Source organism: Amblyomma mixtum, chromosome 3, assembly GCF_055824585.1.
Source record: "Amblyomma mixtum isolate Tamu chromosome 3, ASM5582458v1, whole genome shotgun sequence".
Lineage (NCBI taxonomy): Eukaryota > Metazoa > Arthropoda > Arachnida > Ixodida > Ixodidae > Amblyomma > Amblyomma mixtum.
In genome coordinates, this window is record NC_143014.1 from 189694843 (window position 1) to 189714111 (window position 19269).

At 47.9% G+C, this 19269-nt stretch overlaps 1 protein-coding gene across 1 annotated transcript in view; it reads left to right on the forward strand.

The window, feature by feature from the left end:
- The first annotated feature begins 6071 nt into the window (after positions 1-6071).
- Cad87A (cadherin 87A) overlaps positions 6072-19269 on the forward strand; it is a 49385-nt gene continuing 36187 nt past the window's right edge. The window contains exons 1-6 of the mRNA XM_089582231.1: positions 6072-6395; positions 10573-10625; positions 10813-10887; positions 11038-11171; positions 11956-12024; positions 12097-12186. Coding sequence (XP_089438357.1) covers positions 10586-10625; positions 10813-10887; positions 11038-11171; positions 11956-12024; positions 12097-12186 — 408 coding nt within the window. The 5' untranslated portion in view covers positions 6072-6395; positions 10573-10585. The remainder of the gene's footprint in view (positions 6396-10572; positions 10626-10812; positions 10888-11037; positions 11172-11955; positions 12025-12096; positions 12187-19269) is intronic.

Genomic DNA, 19269 nt, shown 5'->3' on the forward strand with positions numbered 1-19269 from the left:
AATAGCGGCGCGAGCGTCTACTAGCGTAATGCTGCATATCGCACAAACGCGGCACATTTCAGGTCTAACGAATAGCCAGATTAACAGGGAGGCAAGGATAGACGACCCCTCAACGATGAGTACAATGCAGTCTAGTTGAACATCCCTTTCGTCACGGATGCCCTTGGGATAGAGGCAGCCTTGGCTATGCCTTGCAGATATGCCGAAACCAGCCCACCCCCTCCTCAGGGTTTTGCACATGTGCATGTAACTTCGATGATACGCGCGCAGTATTGCAGTCCTCTTCGCCGCGCACAGCAATGCTTTCATCCGTACGTGGCACGCACGCGATAGCAAGCTACAGTCGAACCTCGTTATAACGAAACGGTTTATAACGAAATAGTGGACATAACGAAGGAATGAGATTCCCCTTGGAAGCTCGGTCAACATGGGCTACGACGAAGTTACGGATATAAAGAAGTAATCGTCAGATCACTTAAATTTCGTTATAACGAGGTTCAACTGTATTTATTTTACCTGCGGCATCGCGGAACACGTTGCCTGCCACTGCCAACGTCGCTTCCCGATGTCCTACCCCGCAACTCCTGCGACCGCTTTTTCGCCCAGCCAGTTCCGAGTGACACTGCAGTACTGCCGCATAAGTTTTCACCCGACCATCAGACATTCCGCTCTCGCCGCTCTCCCCCCTCCCTTCTTCGTCGCTGCATCTTTCCAGTGCGACGTAACGATGCTCTCTATCTCTCCTTCTTCGCTCCTGACCCGGAAAACTAACTGCCGCTCGGTCTTCAGCTTCTTGCCATGTCCACCATATGATAAAAGAAGCGTTTTCCGAGAGGCGATAGGTTCAGCATTGCGGTCCAACATGGCGTTCTCCACAGGATATGCAATCCGATGGCGATAAAATCGCATCAAAAGGTTCACTATCGTACTTAGTTGCCCGCACATAGAATGCACGCTTCGGAAATTTAAGTCAAAGTTCTTCTTCAGTGCCCTTATTGGGACGTTCTAAAATGGAATCGCAAAATTGCATCTTTGCAGGCAATAAAACAGTGTTCTGCATATTCCCGTGCATCGTAGAAGCGACATTTAACAGGAGGTACAAATAACTGGCACCGCTGTAACTGCAGTGTAAAGCGAAATGGAGCGGCAGCTGACGTACACTCGTCCACACACGTCTAGAGCACTCGAACGGCGCACAGTGGAGTACACTTATGTCATTTACGAGTGGCCTAGGGTTCGAAACTTGACCTTATAGTGCATGCACATTCGCATGGAATGTGCATGCACGAATCCCATTCCCATTTAACTCTTCATGTCTTTAGAAGCTGTACCAAGGTCACCAGGCACCGGCGATTATCATACATATCTCGAAAATATGTTTTTAAGAACTGTGCATTCACTAGACGCGCCTTTATTCGTCTTCAAACGTCTTAGCGTCGTGGCAGAGTCGCAGCGTCCCCGTATCGCATGCCGGCGGCCCGGGTTCGATTCCCACATAGACACCAATTTTCTCTTCTTATTCTTATGATTGAGAGTCCGAGCGGCGTCATGGTTGCCATGGTACTGGTTGCCTTGGTAACGGCGCACCTTTGGCAGGCACCACGAAATACGCTTCTGCTAGCCTGGTGTAGCTTTCGCTACAAAAGAGGCGGCATAATGTGTGCCCGCTATTTCTCCGCGTATCCGGTCTTTCTTCAGGCCTCGCTCTCTGGCGCAGCTTGCGCACTAGGCGGTGGAGCAGGTGCGAAATGCCTCTCCTGCGCCCCGAAATGTACAGCCCCCGTCAAAAGTATGCGGGCCAAGGGGTTTGCTTCTAAGCTTTTAGCGGGGATCCCTAGCACATCTACCCGTCCAAATCTTGGGAAAATTGAGGACGCGAAGCCATTCTCTCTTCTGAGAGAATACAGTCGCTGAGGATGCATAACGAGGCAGGCTACAGGCCTCACAAGCAAACCGCTTGGGTTGTATACTTTTTACGGGGGGTGTGCGTCCCGCAGTTATACCTTTCTTTTTTGGTCAGTTCCCGGACGCCATACATAATCAAAGCATCTAGACAAAATGTAGCTGGGAGATAACAAAGAGAGTTAATTTTGTTCTGTTGTTTTCTTGTGGACGGCCGAACTCTTTCCCAAGCGTAGAAAGCTCCATGGTATAAGCGGGAGCTGGCAGACCGGCGACTCGCTGCGCGCTTACCGTATTTTACGGTGTATAAGACGCGGCTTTTTTTCGAAAATCTTGCTGGCGCGTCCTATACAAGGGTGCGTCTTATATGCGAATTTTTAATCTTTTTTTGCGAGTTCATCGATTACTCCGGCTCATGCTCAAGCTTTTTTCACCTAAAAAATATCACTACCAATAACGCGGTTGTAACACGGTTATTACTTCAATACCGGGACCGCCATGCACGACATTCTAGGTGATCTTTATCATGAAACGGCGGGGATGACGACTTCCGGGATCACAAACGCGTGGCTGTTTCGGAGTCCCCAAGCAAAAGTAATGAGAAGCGCCAAAAGATGGTGACAATCGCGCTTCTCGCTATTTTCAAGACAAGCCGGCGTTCTTTTTTAGTCACCCTTTGCAACTTTTTTTGCTCCGTGTACGTAGTGCCTGTTTCAGCCGAGTTGCTTCCAGAAATGGGTGAACCTTTTGATAGCGCATCTGAAGATGAAGACTTCGAAGGTTTCAAGTAGAAATAAAATGTTATGGATATATGGGGAGCTGTATCGTTTTTTCTTTATTTTTTGCTAAAACGTGGACGGGTATGGTGTGAGTGTTGCCTTTTTCGATCACTTAGCGTTGCTTAAGAATTGCTCACAGGTACGGTGCATTTCGCGATAGTCGCACAAGCGTGTTTAATTAAGGCTCACTAGCCTAACTGGGTAAACTGGGGTGCGTCTTATACACGGGTGCGTCTTATATACGAACTTTTTCAGTGACAGCTTGCATATATGGCAGGTGCGTCTTATACAAGGGTGCGTGTTATACACCGGAAAATACGGTATCTATGCGGTTGCGCCTCTCGTGGTGGCATACCCTGCCCTCGCACGAAACCTTAGAGAACGTTTCATGATCGGCAGAAAAACGCAGAATGATCTTCGTTTCCAGAATCAGCTTCTGCTAAAGGCCCACACGCCGCACGGAGAGAACTTGGCACAGTGAGTAGACAGAGCGGAAGTTCTAGAAGTTACGAGGGAACTCCAAGAGAAGGGCTTGCGTGTGGTAGCCTTCGTCGGGGTTTGACAGACTGACGTTCGTGCACGGGAGTTATGACCGGCCGCTATTTCCACTCGACCTCCGCCTGCCGGCTATCGACGCGACGTATCACGGCTGCTTGAGCAGCTGCGGTTGGCATGCCTCGTAAATTAATAGTTAGGATAATATAGGGTATTTACGCCATCAGTTAAGCGGGGCTAGTGCTAAAAGGGTCTCCCAGCATCGTGCGTTAGGAATGTCCCGGGGCTCGGGCGACAGCCAGTATGGTAAGATCCTGATAGAGACCTGAAGGCGATGATTGGCTCTGGCAGTATCGATGTTGCCCCTCTAATAATGTATACATGGAAGGCTATTCAGTACATGATCGCGCAACTGTTACTGCAGACTCACTGCATTTCACGCTAGTCGAAATTATGTAGCATAATTCAGTAATCGGTGACTTCTCTTATTGTGTGTGTTGTCTTCCCCATCTTTTTCGCGGCGCTAAATCCGGTGATCGATTTTCGTCGTTCCCCCAGACCTCGTTCTCGACTTCTTGTTGCAAGAGCAGCGACAGGTACGAAACTGAACACTCAAGAGGGGACGACATGCTCAAGCGCTCACGGTGGGTCTGTGCAGTACATAATGTTATTGCAACAAAGCGCTTCCGGCTGCTGACCCGGTGGCGTGTTGATACGTTCACTACACGTGCGTATGCATTGCCAGAAGCTATACAGCTTTTTTCTTTTGTGCTTGGCGCCAAGGCAGCGGCTCATGCCTCCACGCACGTCACCACTAGTTCGCATACGCAACTCTGCTGGCTAGCTGGCCCACGCTCACCGTTCCTACTTTCGAGATGCCCGACCTTGTAAACGAGAGCTCGAAGCTTTACCGATGCAAAGAGGAGCAGTGCATTTTCGTAAAAGTAAATTCGAAAGTGTTTAATTACCTCTTCTGCGAAATTACTGCTCCAAAGCAATTCATTGCATTACTAAATTACTGTAGTCGGATACAACTCAAGAACAAAGCGGCAAATGCTCCTCAAAGGTGACCCTCCAGCAAATGGCGTCGATCGATTCTCATGAAGTCAATGTTAATCTCTTTGCACCTATTAGCCTGTCATCGCAGGCGGTGGCAGATGAAAGGGGATTAACCACGGCTTAATCGGATTAACCACACCGTCATAAAAATCGGTGTGATCCGCCACAGAAGCCTCGTTTGAGGGGTATCTGCCGCTTCGTTCTTGAGTTGTATTCTACTATAGGCCAGGAATTACATTAAAAAATTTCTGAAAAGTGACCAAATTACTGTAATTCCATCACATCAATTTAATTACTGACATGTCTCATTTTGGCGACATTTGGCCAAAAATATGGGAAAACTTCCGATAACCTTTTGTTGACATCACTCATAAGGGATTCCTGTGTGAAGAGAACTAAGCAACAGGACAACGTCTTAACTGCCGCTTTGGGTGCTTTCTTTCAACTCAAACCTGGATTCTTTTCAGGAAGAGCAGCTGAACACGACAATACACTGCTAATTTCTGCATGCTGGATAATGAACTTTGTGTGTGCATTAGTTCTCTTTTCCGTTCATTGTTGTCATTATCTTATTGCCGCACGTTTATTTCAGTAGACGCTTTTATTCTCACTTCCTGCAGTCGGCGCGGGCAAAATTATATGGAACATGGTGAGGCATTCTACTGCATGTGCGTGCTGTCTAGGTGAAATTGAAAGGTATAGAGTGTGCATGAGGGACAGTGTCGCTGATATGCGGCGTGTTGACATATCTTTATTCTTTATTTCTGCCAGCACAGCCATGAACTAGCCACAGCAGTGGAGAGGGTTGCTTGTCTTACTGTGCACTAGAGTGCTGACGTTACGGCTGATATCCATTTCCGGCCTCCAGCTTGTACTCTGCTTCACAATTCGCTGAAACTAAACCGGGAGGTGGCGCTACCAGACCAGTGGCTGAACTATCGAAGCGCGTGAATTCGTGACTGGCCCACGGCCTTCACTTCGGCTATCATGATGGCTAAAGTGTCGAAAAAATCATGCATCTCTCTGTCATGCGAACAGCTTTGGGATTTCGGCCTCTTACTTGGTGCTGCCAACTGCAGTCTTTACTTCAGTGCCAGCAATATTTGAGACCGTATGTAGCAGGACTGGCTGAAAAACAAAAACAAAAAACGCGATATGCAATCCTTCTGTCTGCTCAAATATTTTCTATCACGCAGGGAAGCATAGTAAATGTATCTCTAAAAAAACATGTGAAAAGTATGTGGTTCTCTGCAATATGCTCACGACATCAAACCAAAGAGTGCAACCAGCGATTAATGCGTTGTCAGAAGTTTTGAGTCGACTTTCCACGAAAACCGTCCCGCTGCTAGCCCCATTAACAAAGCGTCAGCTGACGCCAGCCCGTTTATAGACCTGAATGCGGTCTCGAGGCTTCTGACAGTGATTGCGCCCGCAAGGCCGCAATCGCGAGGCCAGGGTAGCGCGTCTGGCTCGTAGCAGTCATCTTCGAAACCCCGAAACGCCAAGTTCTTCGTGCTCAGCCCTCGTGTCAAGGCGAGTGCCGCAAGGCGTTCTTGTTTTTATTTACCATCGTCGTGGTCATCGAACAGGGGGTCAATGGGACAGCGAGCCGCGTGCTATCCAAGGCGCTCTGCAATGACCAGGGAGCGGTCCTGGAGGCCGCGCGATCGCGCGCCGTACGGCTTCCCCCGTTCTCATCGGGACAGCTGGGGGGAAGGAGGCGCACGAATTCCTTCGCCGCCGCCGCCGCGGCTTACCTGAAGAAACAGGTTTGGGAGGAAGGAGAGGGAAGGGAAGGCGTGCTTTTGGCTCTGACGCGCAGCCACCATACCGGCCGAAGGAGGGCGCAGCCGTTGGCCTGAGAAATCTCTCAGCAAGAAAGTGCGCAAGCGACTTGCCGTCGTTTTTTTCCGCCAAGCTTTTCTCGAAGTTTTCCAAAGACTCGGGTGCGTGGATGAGACCGGGCAGCGCTGGGCCCGGGTCGACAACGAGGCAAGGCACCGACAGCGGCATGGCTGCGCTCGACGAGCGCTCCCGGTGCGGCCACTGCTACCGCTCCTGCAAGTGACGGCCCCTGCGACTTCGCCGCCGCTGGTGGGAATAACGCTCCGGAAACGCGGAAGTTCTGGCTGCGAAAGCGGTCGGACCTGCAGCGCACCGGCAAGTATGCTGTCTGCTTTGTGCTGCGAACGCACGCGTTCAGGGCACGCGGTCTGTTGGACACCTCTATTCTTCCGTCTCAGGAGCTTGGACCCAGGGTTCGAAGTGACAAGCCCCAGATAAAAAAAAAAAAAAGCAGACGATGCTGGGTGACTCTTACCAATCGCACGTCTTTTCAGCCTCACTGAAGTCGCTAGCGAGCATATTAGATAGCATGTCTGAGGGCTGATGCGTACATTGTCTTCGAATTCATCACGCAAAACTTCTCCAGAGTTGAGCTTAAGAGAACAATGCACCTTGACTGTAAGAGCAAAGGTATGGTAGACTGCTGTTGACCTCCAGCAATCCTGAGTACCCTTGCTAATACGTTTAGGTTATAAGCTCTTCAAACGAAAACTTAGCGCGCGCAATAAATGGCCCTTCAAAATCATGTCCGTTTAGAATCAGGCTCTTAGCGCGAAGCCCATCATATCGGGCCTTCGTTTACTCCTGCCGTCGGAATTTCATTTGGCCCCGGTTCCGTTTTCATTTTCTTTTCACCCTCATGCTTTATAGAATTTAGCTTCGGTGCCAGGCATCCACTTTGGCTGGCATACTGGGTTTGTAATTCAGGCCTACAGCGGCCTTTTCATTATCACGTAACAGCGTCGGTGCCTGTTGACGACACGGCACCGCGGCAAATGCACGTGAAAGGCTGCCGACCGAGTGCACGCAGGGGGCGGACACGCGTCAGTCGCAGGGGGTTGCTGTCCGCCGGATTGCCGAGGCATTGCTCCGTCTGCCGCGGAATGGAGAGCAGCCGTGCGTCAAGCGGTCAGGCAGCAGCAAGCCGAGACGCGCCCGTGTCGGGGGCGACCTCTTGGCACGCTTGATCGGAGCAGACCCGCATCGCAAGGGTAGCACGCACAGCCGCCACGCATGACCGCGAGTTCAGACGCAGGAGCGCAGCGACGGTTAAGTATAGTGCCCGGTGGAAGGTCGAAACCGTTATCCCGTCGTTAAGCAAGGCTCCGATAGGTCGGCGCGCGTTGTAATGTAAGGTTCGCTATGCGGATAGCTAACGACGATATTGAGCTGGATGTCATATCTGAAACCCTCAACGACAAAAAAAGGTAGTCACTGAGGGCGTGAGTGTACCAGAACTGGGGAGCTTGAGCGCTATCTAGAATTCTCTTCGACTCACCCTTAACTACACTTCTAGCACTGTGGCCTGGACAGTTTAGTATTATTCAAGCGCCGTGGCCGCTCATTTTACATCATAGTTTTCAATCTCCTTTTCTCCCTCTCCGTTTATGATGCGTGCAACGTATACAAACAGTTGAGCACGAAGTCAGCACTGGAATTTCTCGAAGAGGTTTAACGAGAGAGCAACGCTTCTCGACCCCGCGCTTCAAGCGAATCCCAATTTTCCTGCAAGTTTTCCTTATTTCATTGAGTATGCCTCCTAGCTTTCCTGGCCTTATGGTTTTTTTTTTTGTAACTTTCCATTTCAACCTTGCAACTTTTATTGGGAAAGAAAGAAAAACTTCAAGTTCGCGTCTTCTCAAGGGCGAGGAATATAAATAGCAGCGTTCGTCATCGTGCAAAACAGGCTTGATGGTCACCGCGTCCGGTATACGATCAGCCCGCTGGTGAAAAGAGCGGTCGAGCCGAAGACGACGTAGGCGGAGGTGGCCTAAGGCTGGCGCATTTTCTCTGCCAACTCCGCTGCATTCCTTTTCGCACCGAGCTGCGCTGAAGGTGAAACTACATCTATGTCGGAAGGCTTCAGTTACAGCTGCAGCAAAACAACACTACGAAAACAGAGAAACCAGAAGAACTGTGTGATGTCCCACGTTCACTTGGCTATGCTGCACTTCAGCTCGAATAAAGTGCAGTCAAAGGCCGAGAAAACAGGGGGGGCTTTAACATACGTCCTGTTCTGTGGAAAAAAAATATCCTCTAACACTTCTTGCTTGCATAGTATGCTATCATAGCTAGCATACTTATCAATGGACTCACAGAAAGGTATCGCACCTTTTTGCAGTTAGATGCCGGCTTTTCTCTACGACTGTTCCTTCGCAGTGCAGCCCTCACATGAGCTGCAGAGCGTTCAGGCACTACAACCTCGGTGAAAGTTTCGATTCAACAGTATTTCGCTTTTCTTTGTAAATGGCCGAAAACCGCAAGCAAAAATCTGAATCACGGCCAACCACAATGACTCAAGTTAAGCCTCCGACGAAGAAGTTATGAGCGCCGGCACATTTCTCCCCGGTCCTTATGGCGGCCCCGAGGCGAGCTTCGTGACACGGAATCGGCGACGCCTGCCGCTGTATTCCGGTGTTTGCATAAGGGAGAGCGAGGGGGACGGCCCTTTAGCGCCGCTTTGTGCGCGGCCCGTGGACGCGCAGAGAAAGGCCGCACGGCGCATTTACGGGCCGCAGCGGAAACACGCGAAAATTTCCCAATTATTTCGAGAGTCGCCAGGAGCGAGGTCCTGAGGGGAACTTTCTCACGACCACAAAAAAGCGTTGGAGGTGTCTTCTTTTTTTTCTTTCTTTTCTCTAACCTTGGTCGTAGAGAGAGACTCGGTGTTGACCAACGGAGATGCGTCACGAGCAAGCTTCGCAACCAAGTGGCTGTCTGGCTGTCACGGTCGTGTGGCTGCAGTTATCGTGCAGTAATTGCTAAAATGAACCGCACATCTTGCTGAATCAAGCGCTCGCTTCCATGGACGCATAAACGAAACTTTCGAGTGCGCACACATCCATGGCTGGGCGATCGTCAAAATAGGCTGCGTTCTTCATTTGAGAGTGCCTTTTCCGTGAATTATCCGACGAACTTTAACTTGTTTACTGCTAGCTTTCAAATTTTAATTGTTTACATGCGATCGTTCGTCATAGCCGGGCTGCGGCGGAAGGTCATTCGTTTTCACAGAGAACCCGAAAGCGAGATTTTGGCATTCTCAATCCAAGTTTCGAAGCAGGCGTTTATGTCTTCAGTTTTGCCTGGCATCATTCAATGGCGTGATTCTGTCGAAGGTTTTCATTCTTGCAACAATCTCGATAACGTATAAAACCGTAATAAACTGTAAAGCCTGCAACTAGAGACGCGCGTTTAAAGCCAACGCTTGGCTCTCCGCGATAACTTATAAGCAGCCGTCTGAGATAAGCCTAGATTGCCAAGTATGAAAACTTGACACACTCTCTTCGATCTCAACAAAACTCAGTGGGAAGTTTGTATGACACAGACTGCAGGTCCCTTTTCAGGAAAAAGCCACTAGAGAGTGCCTTGATCTGCTATCAAGATAATTTTCTGTCCTTTTTTTTTCTGGATTTTGTCCTGCGCAGTATATTAAAGGGCATTTTCAATAAATCCAGCGGACTTTGTCAACACAAATTTTGTGACGTCCGTATGCAACTCGCGTATATCAAATCACGACGCTTGTCATGCACGTTCATCCGCTACATGGGGCCAGCCTCGAGCTCGTATGGACACCTCGCGATGTAGAGTTCATGCGCAACAAATTAAATTAGGCCTTGCTTTTCTACCAAGGTTTTTTTCATGCTCGGCCCTGTTATTTAAAGAACTCTGAACATTACCTGCAGAACGGGCTCTATTTATATACAGCCCGTGAGCGTTGCCCTTTAACGCCGAAATTGTGGAGAAAAATCAACGAAAGAAGAGAGCACAATCGGTTCGTTGTTCGAGTCATGCGTCCTCATTCAAAAATTAAGCGCCAAAAATTGTAAGCACCGCTGTTATCTTGGAAATCGGTACGGCGCGAATTCCCAACGCGGGGCACTCATTCGCTCCATTTCGCGCAACTGCTGCGTATTCTGAAGACCACGTTGAAGGGATGTGCTTGATGAAAATCGTACGATGATACCTGAAAGCCCCGCCTGCTGGGAGCGTGGTGTAAATGAAGACGCGGTGTACATTTCCCATGTATCGTGCTCTCTCTAGTCCGAAATACTAGCGACGGCGGAGCGCATGATTTTGCTAGGTCGATTGTGAGTCGCAAGGTTTTCAGTTTGCTTGACCCAACTGTCTTATAATTATGCTTATAATTGTCAGAAGGCAAGACCTCCGACAGGCGATTATTAAAAGCAGCTGCTCCAAAGTGCTCGGAAGTGTCTTGCCACCTGTTTTAGTTCCTGAAATCGTGTCCTAATAAACTTCCACCGACTGATTTCAGGACAGAGAAAAAGATGGCGCTCGCTCTATTGCTCCTCTCTGCGGCTGTACATCGTACGTATGCCTTTCTTCTCCCGTGTGAACCATCCTGTGTGGCTGTCATTTTAATATAAAAAAAATTCAGCTGCCGTTCAATTCACATGATAAGGCACCAATGCTCTTTTTAGTATTATATTTTCTTCCGCTAAGAAGAAGGGCACCGCGTGATCCGTATTCGCCTGATATTTTTGTTTTTTTACAGTAACCAGTGCCAATTTGCCGCCAAAGTTTACCAAAACCATTGATCTTGCTGTGATACCTGAAAACACTCCCGTCGGTAAGTGGCAAACGCTCTGTGGCCGAGCATGTCTCAAGAAACGGTGAACTCAGCATTTGTCAAGCTAGCGACATCGAATATCTGTCAGAATATTGAAAGAGGAAAACTGGGACAAACTACGGGGCTTGATCACTGGAAATTTCTCTGTAGGTACATCTGTATTTCGTCTCGAAGGATCGGATCCTGAAAATTCGCCAGTTTACTACGGACTCGAAGGAACGGACCTCCTCGCTGTAGATCGGAGCACCGGCGACGTCACTGTGATAAACAACATTGATCGGGAGGTATGTTGCGCAAGTCCTCGAATGTATTTTTCGCGATGAGAATACAGCAGGCACTACGATGTAGAATGTGTGCGTTAGTAATCAAGAACAAGGAAATATTGTCTTCGGAGCAAATGGTTTTCAAGGGTGCCACGCGAAGTCCAGCTTTCTTGAACATCACTTTTGCTTGTGAGGCAATTAACCATGGAATACGGTAAGATCCTGTTCTGAACACACTGATGGGAATGGTCTAATTTTCCGACGCGTGGCAAAACCTAGCTTCTAATGTTTACCCTGCTCTCGCACCCAGTAGTTAAGACTGCCATAGAAAACCAGTGGGGTGCGTTTTTGGCAATAAATAGCAGCAAACTACAAGAGTCCCGAGGAGGGATCTGCGGATATATTGATTGTTAAGATGTAATCTTCCGATATGCGAAAACACTCGTTCATAAACAACCAGAATTTCTGGGTGAGCAATCAGGAAAGGCTGGAAGCTGTGTGCGTTACCAAGGCACGTATATTAAAGTATGTTTATCATCTGCATGTAAGTAAAATAACTAGAGCAAATGCGCGAATATGAAGTGAAAAAAAAAACAACCTCAAACGCTATTTTTCTTTCTTAAAAGCCTCACAGTTAGCGTGCTAGAAGGCCCATAAGGACGATGAGAAATTATTTTACTAATGTCTCGCAATGCGACCGTCATTTGCAAATACACATTCTGCACTTTCATAGAATGGGCGCAGCATTTTGAAATAGTAACCTTAAATACACCGTGTAAAATGCCGCCGATGCATTTCATTCCAGGTAACAGACACACTAAAATTTTCTGTAACCCTTGAAGACTATGTTGGAGGACTTGACCAAAATAACATCGTAAGTATTTGAAAGTTATTGTTTGCAAGAAATATGTTCCAGGATATCTTATGCTTGCTATCTCTTCATCAGGTCAAGGTTCCAGTCAGCGTCATTGTACTGGACGTCAACGATAACATCCCAAGGTTTCAGAACGTTCCGTACGAGGCGAAGATATCAGAGGTGAGACCACTCCTCATATTTTTGTACTGGTCTCGGTCACGTGACTCGGACATTCGTAATGATCGAGTTATGCACCTCGTGTTCAGCAGCCGAACGCCGTTTATCCACTGAGCCATAGCGGCGGGTACAATGAACACTAATCACGCTTTCCCATATGTACATATGATCGGCACTACCGGTGTATTCTGAGGGCCACTAAAGAAGACCTTATAAATCACCCATTCATTTACATAAACTATGCGTCGTGGTCTCTACCCTGCACCCATTGCATCTCATGCGTGTTTAGATGAATTCCTTTGCCGATAATTGGTTTGTAAAACATTTTATTCGCCGGAAAGAGCTTGGTAAGAGGCCGCGTTAAGTGGTCAAGAGTACATAGCCGACTTTGTCAGCCCACTCCACCGCCAAAACTTGCGTTCTGGGGTCAGAGCTAGCCAGCACGGTCTCCCACCGCTCGAGAGAAGGAGCTGTAACTAGATTACCCGATAAAACCCCATTCAATGTAGCAATTTGTATTTCCCACGCTCTAATGCGATTTCTTACGTCATCTTTGACGATGCTGATGATGATGGAGGTGGTTTTTACGGCACAAGGGCAGCTTAGCCACGCTACTCAAGGTTAGGGTCAAAGACCAATTTTTCAAGCATTTCACCGCACAGAAGCCGAGCACCAGGCCAGGGGAAAGCTTATGCCCGTTGTATGACCAGGCGGTGCACCGCCGCACTGGGGATCAAATCGCACAAACTACGTCACCTTTGTCGTCCCCTAAAAGCCCAAATGGGTGAGTTTTTGGAGGTAGTTATGGCTATTGAAAGTAACTGTTTTGCTCGACTTGGTCATAGTGGCTTATAAGCATAAGCCGTTTTTGTTTTGTTTTTTCATGACTGTGTTTTAATCAAATTAATACTCCGGAGATTTACAGCCGCAGTAGAACTTCGTGGACATATTCTCTCAGCTTGCATATTGACTCAAAAACAACAATATTCTGTTTTTCGCTGATGTAGTTATTCCGAATATACCTGTAAGTACGACAGTAATTACTAGGGCCCGGAAATTTAGGCATTTGCCTAAACATGCCTATAAATGCCTAAACGAGGGGTTTTTGCACTTGCCTGCCTCTTTGTCGTTTTTTTAGGAAATACTACCTATTTAACCGCACTTTTCGCCTATAAATGCCTAAATCCGGCACTTCGGTCATCGGTGCCGTTTTTCAATTTTGAGACATCTGTTTATGTATAGTGAAAGGCGCGCGCCGATGCACGCACAAAAAGCGCGGGTATCGCCGAACGTTTTTCTCGAAATTTAACTTGAACGCAGCGTAACGAAGGGTTTATCTCGAAGTGTAGCAAGAGGCGAGTTTGGAAAGAGGCCTGACATACATTAGTGCAAACTTCTCAACATTTACGGAAAGGATGACAAAGTTGGAAAAGGCAGCCGCGCGCGCGATTAGTCCGAGACAGGACGCTACGTGCGCGCGGCTATGTACATACAGTTTACTTCTTGTGTAAGTGATTGTGCGCAGTGGCCGCTCGCGCGCACTTATTTTCGGACAATGCTTGGACATTAGCGCGCGAGCGGCGCGAACTTGATTACTTTTGTATTTTGTAAATAGTGTACAAAGCTCTCCCCTGTCCTTTCTTGCTGTCGCTCCCCTCTATACTTCTCCTCACTATCCTCTCCCTTTCCCTTTCGTTTCCGCCGGCTGCAGCTCGGGTGCTTAAGATATTAGATAGCAATTGCCGCGGCCGGCAACACTCTTTTGCTTCACTTTTTATTTTTTTAAATAAACCACTACTACTACTACTACTCTCAATAGATGAATCGTTGAAGGTAGTGGCAGAAGTACCAGCAGCACTTCGGCGACTGGAAAGAAAGGGCGCTACTGCTTCTACGAAGATGCAACAATTGGTAGGAAAAAATAGATGCCTAGGAACAATTTCCCAAATCAGAGACTTTCTACGCGGAGACGATACGGCCACATCACCTGAAGGCCTAAGCCTTTATCAACTCTCATGTTGTAGGTTCGCGCCACTAAGTTCATGCGATGTCAAAGAAGCCTTTTAAAGTACAAAGCTATGCTTAGCGAAAACCGAAGGCGCTTCAAGTTCAAAAAACCTGAGAATGCGCTTTGTTGCTTCAGTTGACGACTGCGTACGCTCCGTGCTTGACTTACAAATCTTGCACTTATGAATAAAGAGTATTATTCAAAGCGCCTATTTTTGCTTTATAGCGCCTATTTCAATATTTTTTAGAGCTTAGATGCCTGTCTATTTCGGGGTTCTTTAGCGCCTAAATTTCCGGGCCCTAGTAATTACTTATTAGCATCCACCCAAGCGCAGCCATACGCCTACAATCGAAAGTTATACAGCAGTAAAGGCGTGGATGTTCGGTAATTCGGCACGCTGCTTCAACAAGGACGCTGGACACTCGATGACTTTGATGCAGTGATGGCTTTAGAGACAGTTGTTTACAATAGTATGCAGCAGTAGCAGTAGGAAACTGGTGAACACGGCAAGCGGGCCGCCCAACTAATCGAGCGCTCCAAACTGCGGAGACTGGCGCGCCTTTCGCCAGCTATCAAAGCTAAAAATCACGGTCAGCCAGCGCGACAGTCAAAAAGGAGAGAGCTCTGAAGGTGCGCGGTACAGGACTTAAATAACCTCCCCACGCTGTCAGGAATGAAATAATAAAAGCAGCAAACGCTTTCGTGATGTCACTTTTCATTTCATTTCCTTTTTATTACCTTAAAGACCCACTGAGGGGCATTAAATAAACGGTGGATCACACAATAATGCACTGGTCCTAAGCGACATCACGACCCCGAAGTGAAGCCAGATTCCTTAGCCAACGAGGGAAGGTCGCCTCTTCTGACCTTGCGTCCCTTTCTCGTCCCTCTTGAGAAGAAGAGGGGGATTAGAAGCCGCTTTCTACCACGACCCAAGGACCGCGTCCCCAGAGAAAAACAACAGGGTGTCATTTACAAAGTGCCTTGCTCGAAGTGCCCGGCCTCGAGACAAAAAAAAAAAAAAACCTCGCAACACAAGAATGACGTCCGGTCAATGAATTCGGAAGGCAATCGCCTCGCCGAGCACTGCGAGTGCGCCGGCCACAGAATCGCCTTCGAAGAGGAGAGCGTCTCGGCCGTGGAGCGTAATCCGTTCAAGAGGCGCCACGCCGTGTCATGGCACATCCGGCTCACAAAGGCGACGGTGAATAGGACTCCAGAACGCTCCCCTCCGAGCATGTTAATGCATTTCGCCACGCGTTGACAAAGGGAAAGCGAAGACTGCTCCCTGTTGCTGCTGTCAACCCTGAAGAAGAGACGGAGTTGGTCTCGAAGAAACGTCGGGTTGATAATAAATTATTGGTCGGTGTCCCTCAACTTTTGAAGGGACCACGGGACAGGTGCCTTGCCGTCGTGGCAGGGCAGAGGTGAGGGACCACTCGTGAGAGGCGCCCGCGCGCACCTCCGCTCGCGCATGCAAGTGGGTATGATGCAAGAATAGCGAAGCGCGCCGAGCCATACGCGATGCAGTTTGGCGAGCGGTAGTGGCGCGATCTGGTTAACGGGGAGGGGGTAGCGAAAGGTGGACGCCGCTCTCTCGTTCAGTTTGCAGTCGGCGAGGTGAGCGGTCAGGTGTTTCCTCCGAAGGCGGAAACAAACTTCGCTAATTGCGGGTGGCTCGACCTACTGCCGTGTTTACCAATCTCAAAACAGCTATAAAAACACTGCAGGCAAGGTACCGGAGATATAATTTTATCGCTTCCCTTGGAGGTCATGCATACTTTCTCATTTACAGAGGGTTTACCGGAAAAGAGTTCATTGTGGAACTAAATTCATGAGTGTTAACTGGGAAGGGCTTTACATTGTACGGGGTGTGTTGAATGTGCTACCACTGGTAGGAATCAGGAATTGCTTTGTCTCCTTGTGTAAAGGGCCGCCACGGTGGCTCAGTGGCTATGGTGCTCGGCTGCTGTCCCGAAAGACGCGGGTTCGATCCCGGCAGCGGCGGTTGAATTTCTTTGGAGGAGAAATTCTAGAGGCCCGTGTACTGTGCGATGTCAGTGCACGTTAAAGAACCCCAGGTGGTCGAAATTTCCGGAGCCCTCCACTACGGCGTCTCTCATAGCCTTAGTCGCTTTGGGACGTTAAAACCCCATAAACCAAACCATAAACCAATCTTTGTGTAAAGGAAAGGAATGCACTAAGTGGGTCACAGGGAATTGTTTATGGTGGTGTTATTGGAGCTAACATCTGAAGTTTCAGCCTTCGTTTGTTATGCTTATCTGTGGTTCAGCGCGTCGGTTTCGTTTTTTTTTTATTTGCGCACGTGTGTGCTGCGATGCCACGTCGTGCTTCGGAGAATGCTTATTTCACATTGTTTCACCTAAGCTTTTAGGTATGTATTTGCATACTCAATTGCCTACAGTGGTTTAAAATTATGTTTATTTAAATGTTGCATTCGCGACATCTAAAACTCTTCTATGAATCAATAAAAAGGAAAACAAAAAGTGGCTTAATTTTTGCATATTTATTTATTGCATTTCAAAACATCCCAAACCATTTATGTGGTTTACAATATTTATCAATAAATAGAAAATACAACCAAAATGTTACGCGCAGGCACAGTTGGTTGAGAAGCCGGGAATTCGTTTAATTGGTGGCTTCAGAAAATACCTAAAATGAAAGTCATCTAACTTTGGAACATACTCAGCAAGAAGCGCATCGTTTTTTTTTTTTTGTATGCTTAGAGCTATGCTTCTCTGAGGGGAATCCACATAAAGCAAACCAATGACAATCCTCAGGACGTAGAGCATTATCATCTGTGTGTAGCAAGAATGTGTTTTGCGCAATTATAACTGATCGTTCACATATTAGATGCAAAGTGCATAGCTGATTTCATCATCTTGGTCAATCAGACACTTGTTTCTCAAAATGTAGGGGCACCTAATCTCAATAAGTTTAACTGCGCTGCCGGATGTTGCAGTTCCGTCGGGACTGCAACGCAATCATGGCTGCTCGGAATCAATAATCAGCCCAACCTGAAAGCAACTGAAACTAAATGTAGCAGCGGTGACGCAGCGGTGGCGTCAAGGGTTTCAATGAGTTGAAATCCGCAGAAAAGCAGGCGTTGACTCGCTCGTGACCCTAGCAACGCTGTCAGTGCGCGTTTGCTATGCAGCCGGGCTGACGCGAATGCACTGGACGTCCAGTTAACGCGGCGAGTGCCACAAGGCGGCGCTCGTAATGTGGTCGCTGCTGAATGGTAACGATGATGTCCTGAATGGTAACGCCGCACAAGTAGGGAAAACATTAGCTGAGGGAGTTGACGGTATAAGGGCGATAGCACAGCAAGCGCAGATCGTGGTGTGTACAGTGCCGGAGGTACAAGGAAGGAATGCAGAGGTTGCTAAAGACGTTGTGAATCTTAATCGCGAGATAAGGCAGTTAGGCCTCGAGAAAGGCTTTGAGGTGGTAGAAATAAACAAGGAAGTGCACAGGGCAGGTTCGGGCAGAGACTTTGGACGAGATGGCATCCATTTCAGTGGAAGGGTAGGAGAAGAGATAGGCAGGCGCCTGGGAGGCCGAGCGGTAGCTTTTTTAGGGGGTCCACGGTGGCTCAGGGCGTAGGTGTAGGTAGAAGCGATGTAAATGTAACAATGGCGGCTGATCCCAACAAAATGGCCACTAGGAGGCCCAGAAAGAAAACTACGAAAAAGAAATTTAATGCCAGGATCAGTTACATAAACATGCAAGGGGGTAGAAAGAGAGCGAAATGGCTAGAAATAGAACAGCAGTTAAAGGACGAAGCAGTAGGTGTGTACGCTCTATGCGAGACACATCTGAGGGATCTAGAAGATCCACCTTTCATCGATGGCTATGTCTGGGAAGGGTGCAACAGAACAACAACGGAGAAGAAGGGAGGAGGAGTAGGTATGCTGATACATCAAGGAACAAATTGGCAAAGAATAAAATCAACTTGCAAAGAACATGTCTGGGTATCAGGTACAATTGCTGGCAAAAGGACATGGCTAGGGGTAGTTTATTTAGGGACCGGGGACAAATGCAGGCAAGAAAACAAGGATCTAGTTAAGTGCCTCAATGACGATATAAAGCAGATTGGAGACGGTGTCGATATTATTTTTCTTGGAGACATGAACGGCCACATCGAGGATCTGGATGGATACACAGATTGTAACGGGAAGTTAATGCTAGACTTGTGTGAGCGGCACAACTTAGTTATTGTCAATAGAGAAACTAAATGTGAGGGACAAATCACGTGGGAATCCCGTAACAGGCAAACAACCATTGACTACTGTCTAATGTCGCAGGGCATCTATAGCAAGCTCGCAATAATGGAAATAGACGAAGAGGGGAAGGACAGCCTAGGAAGTGATCATAAACGTATTAGTCTACAGTTGGGAGCCCTAGTCAAAAGAGAAATGCAACGAAGTCCAAAAGACAACGCAAAATTAAATGATGAACAAATAGCGCTAATATCAGCCGATATAGAAGAAGTAATTGAGAAACGCCACATGGAAAATTGGGATTATAATCAGTTGGAACTGCTCATCACTACAAAAATAAAACAAGTGAAAGGAGTTAACCGCTGGAGAGGAAAGAGGAAGCCACGAAGCTGGTGGAATATGGAAATTAAGGAGGCCATCGAACAACGACGGGTGGCTTCAAGGGAACACAGAGAAGCAAAGAGGGCGCAGTTATCTGTAGAGGAAATAGGAAAAAAATGGGAATCTTATCGACAAAAGAAACAGCAAGTTCAGGTCCTAGTCCAGGCTAAAATAAAGCAGTCCTCTGATAAATGGCTGGCTGAAGTTCGCCAGGCAAATAAAGGGGGGCCAAGAAAATTCTGGAACCATATAAGCTGGTTGGGAAAAACAAATCAAAGAAAGCAGGAACAGATTATAGATGCTGAGGGAAAATGTTTGGAGGGAGAGGATGCTGTGGACTACATTACGTCATTTATAGCTGCGTCTTTTAGCGACGCCAATGGGGTAATCTCCCCAAGTGAGGCGGTAACACAGGACAGCACAAAAGAGAACAGCTTAGAACTGACTAGTCTT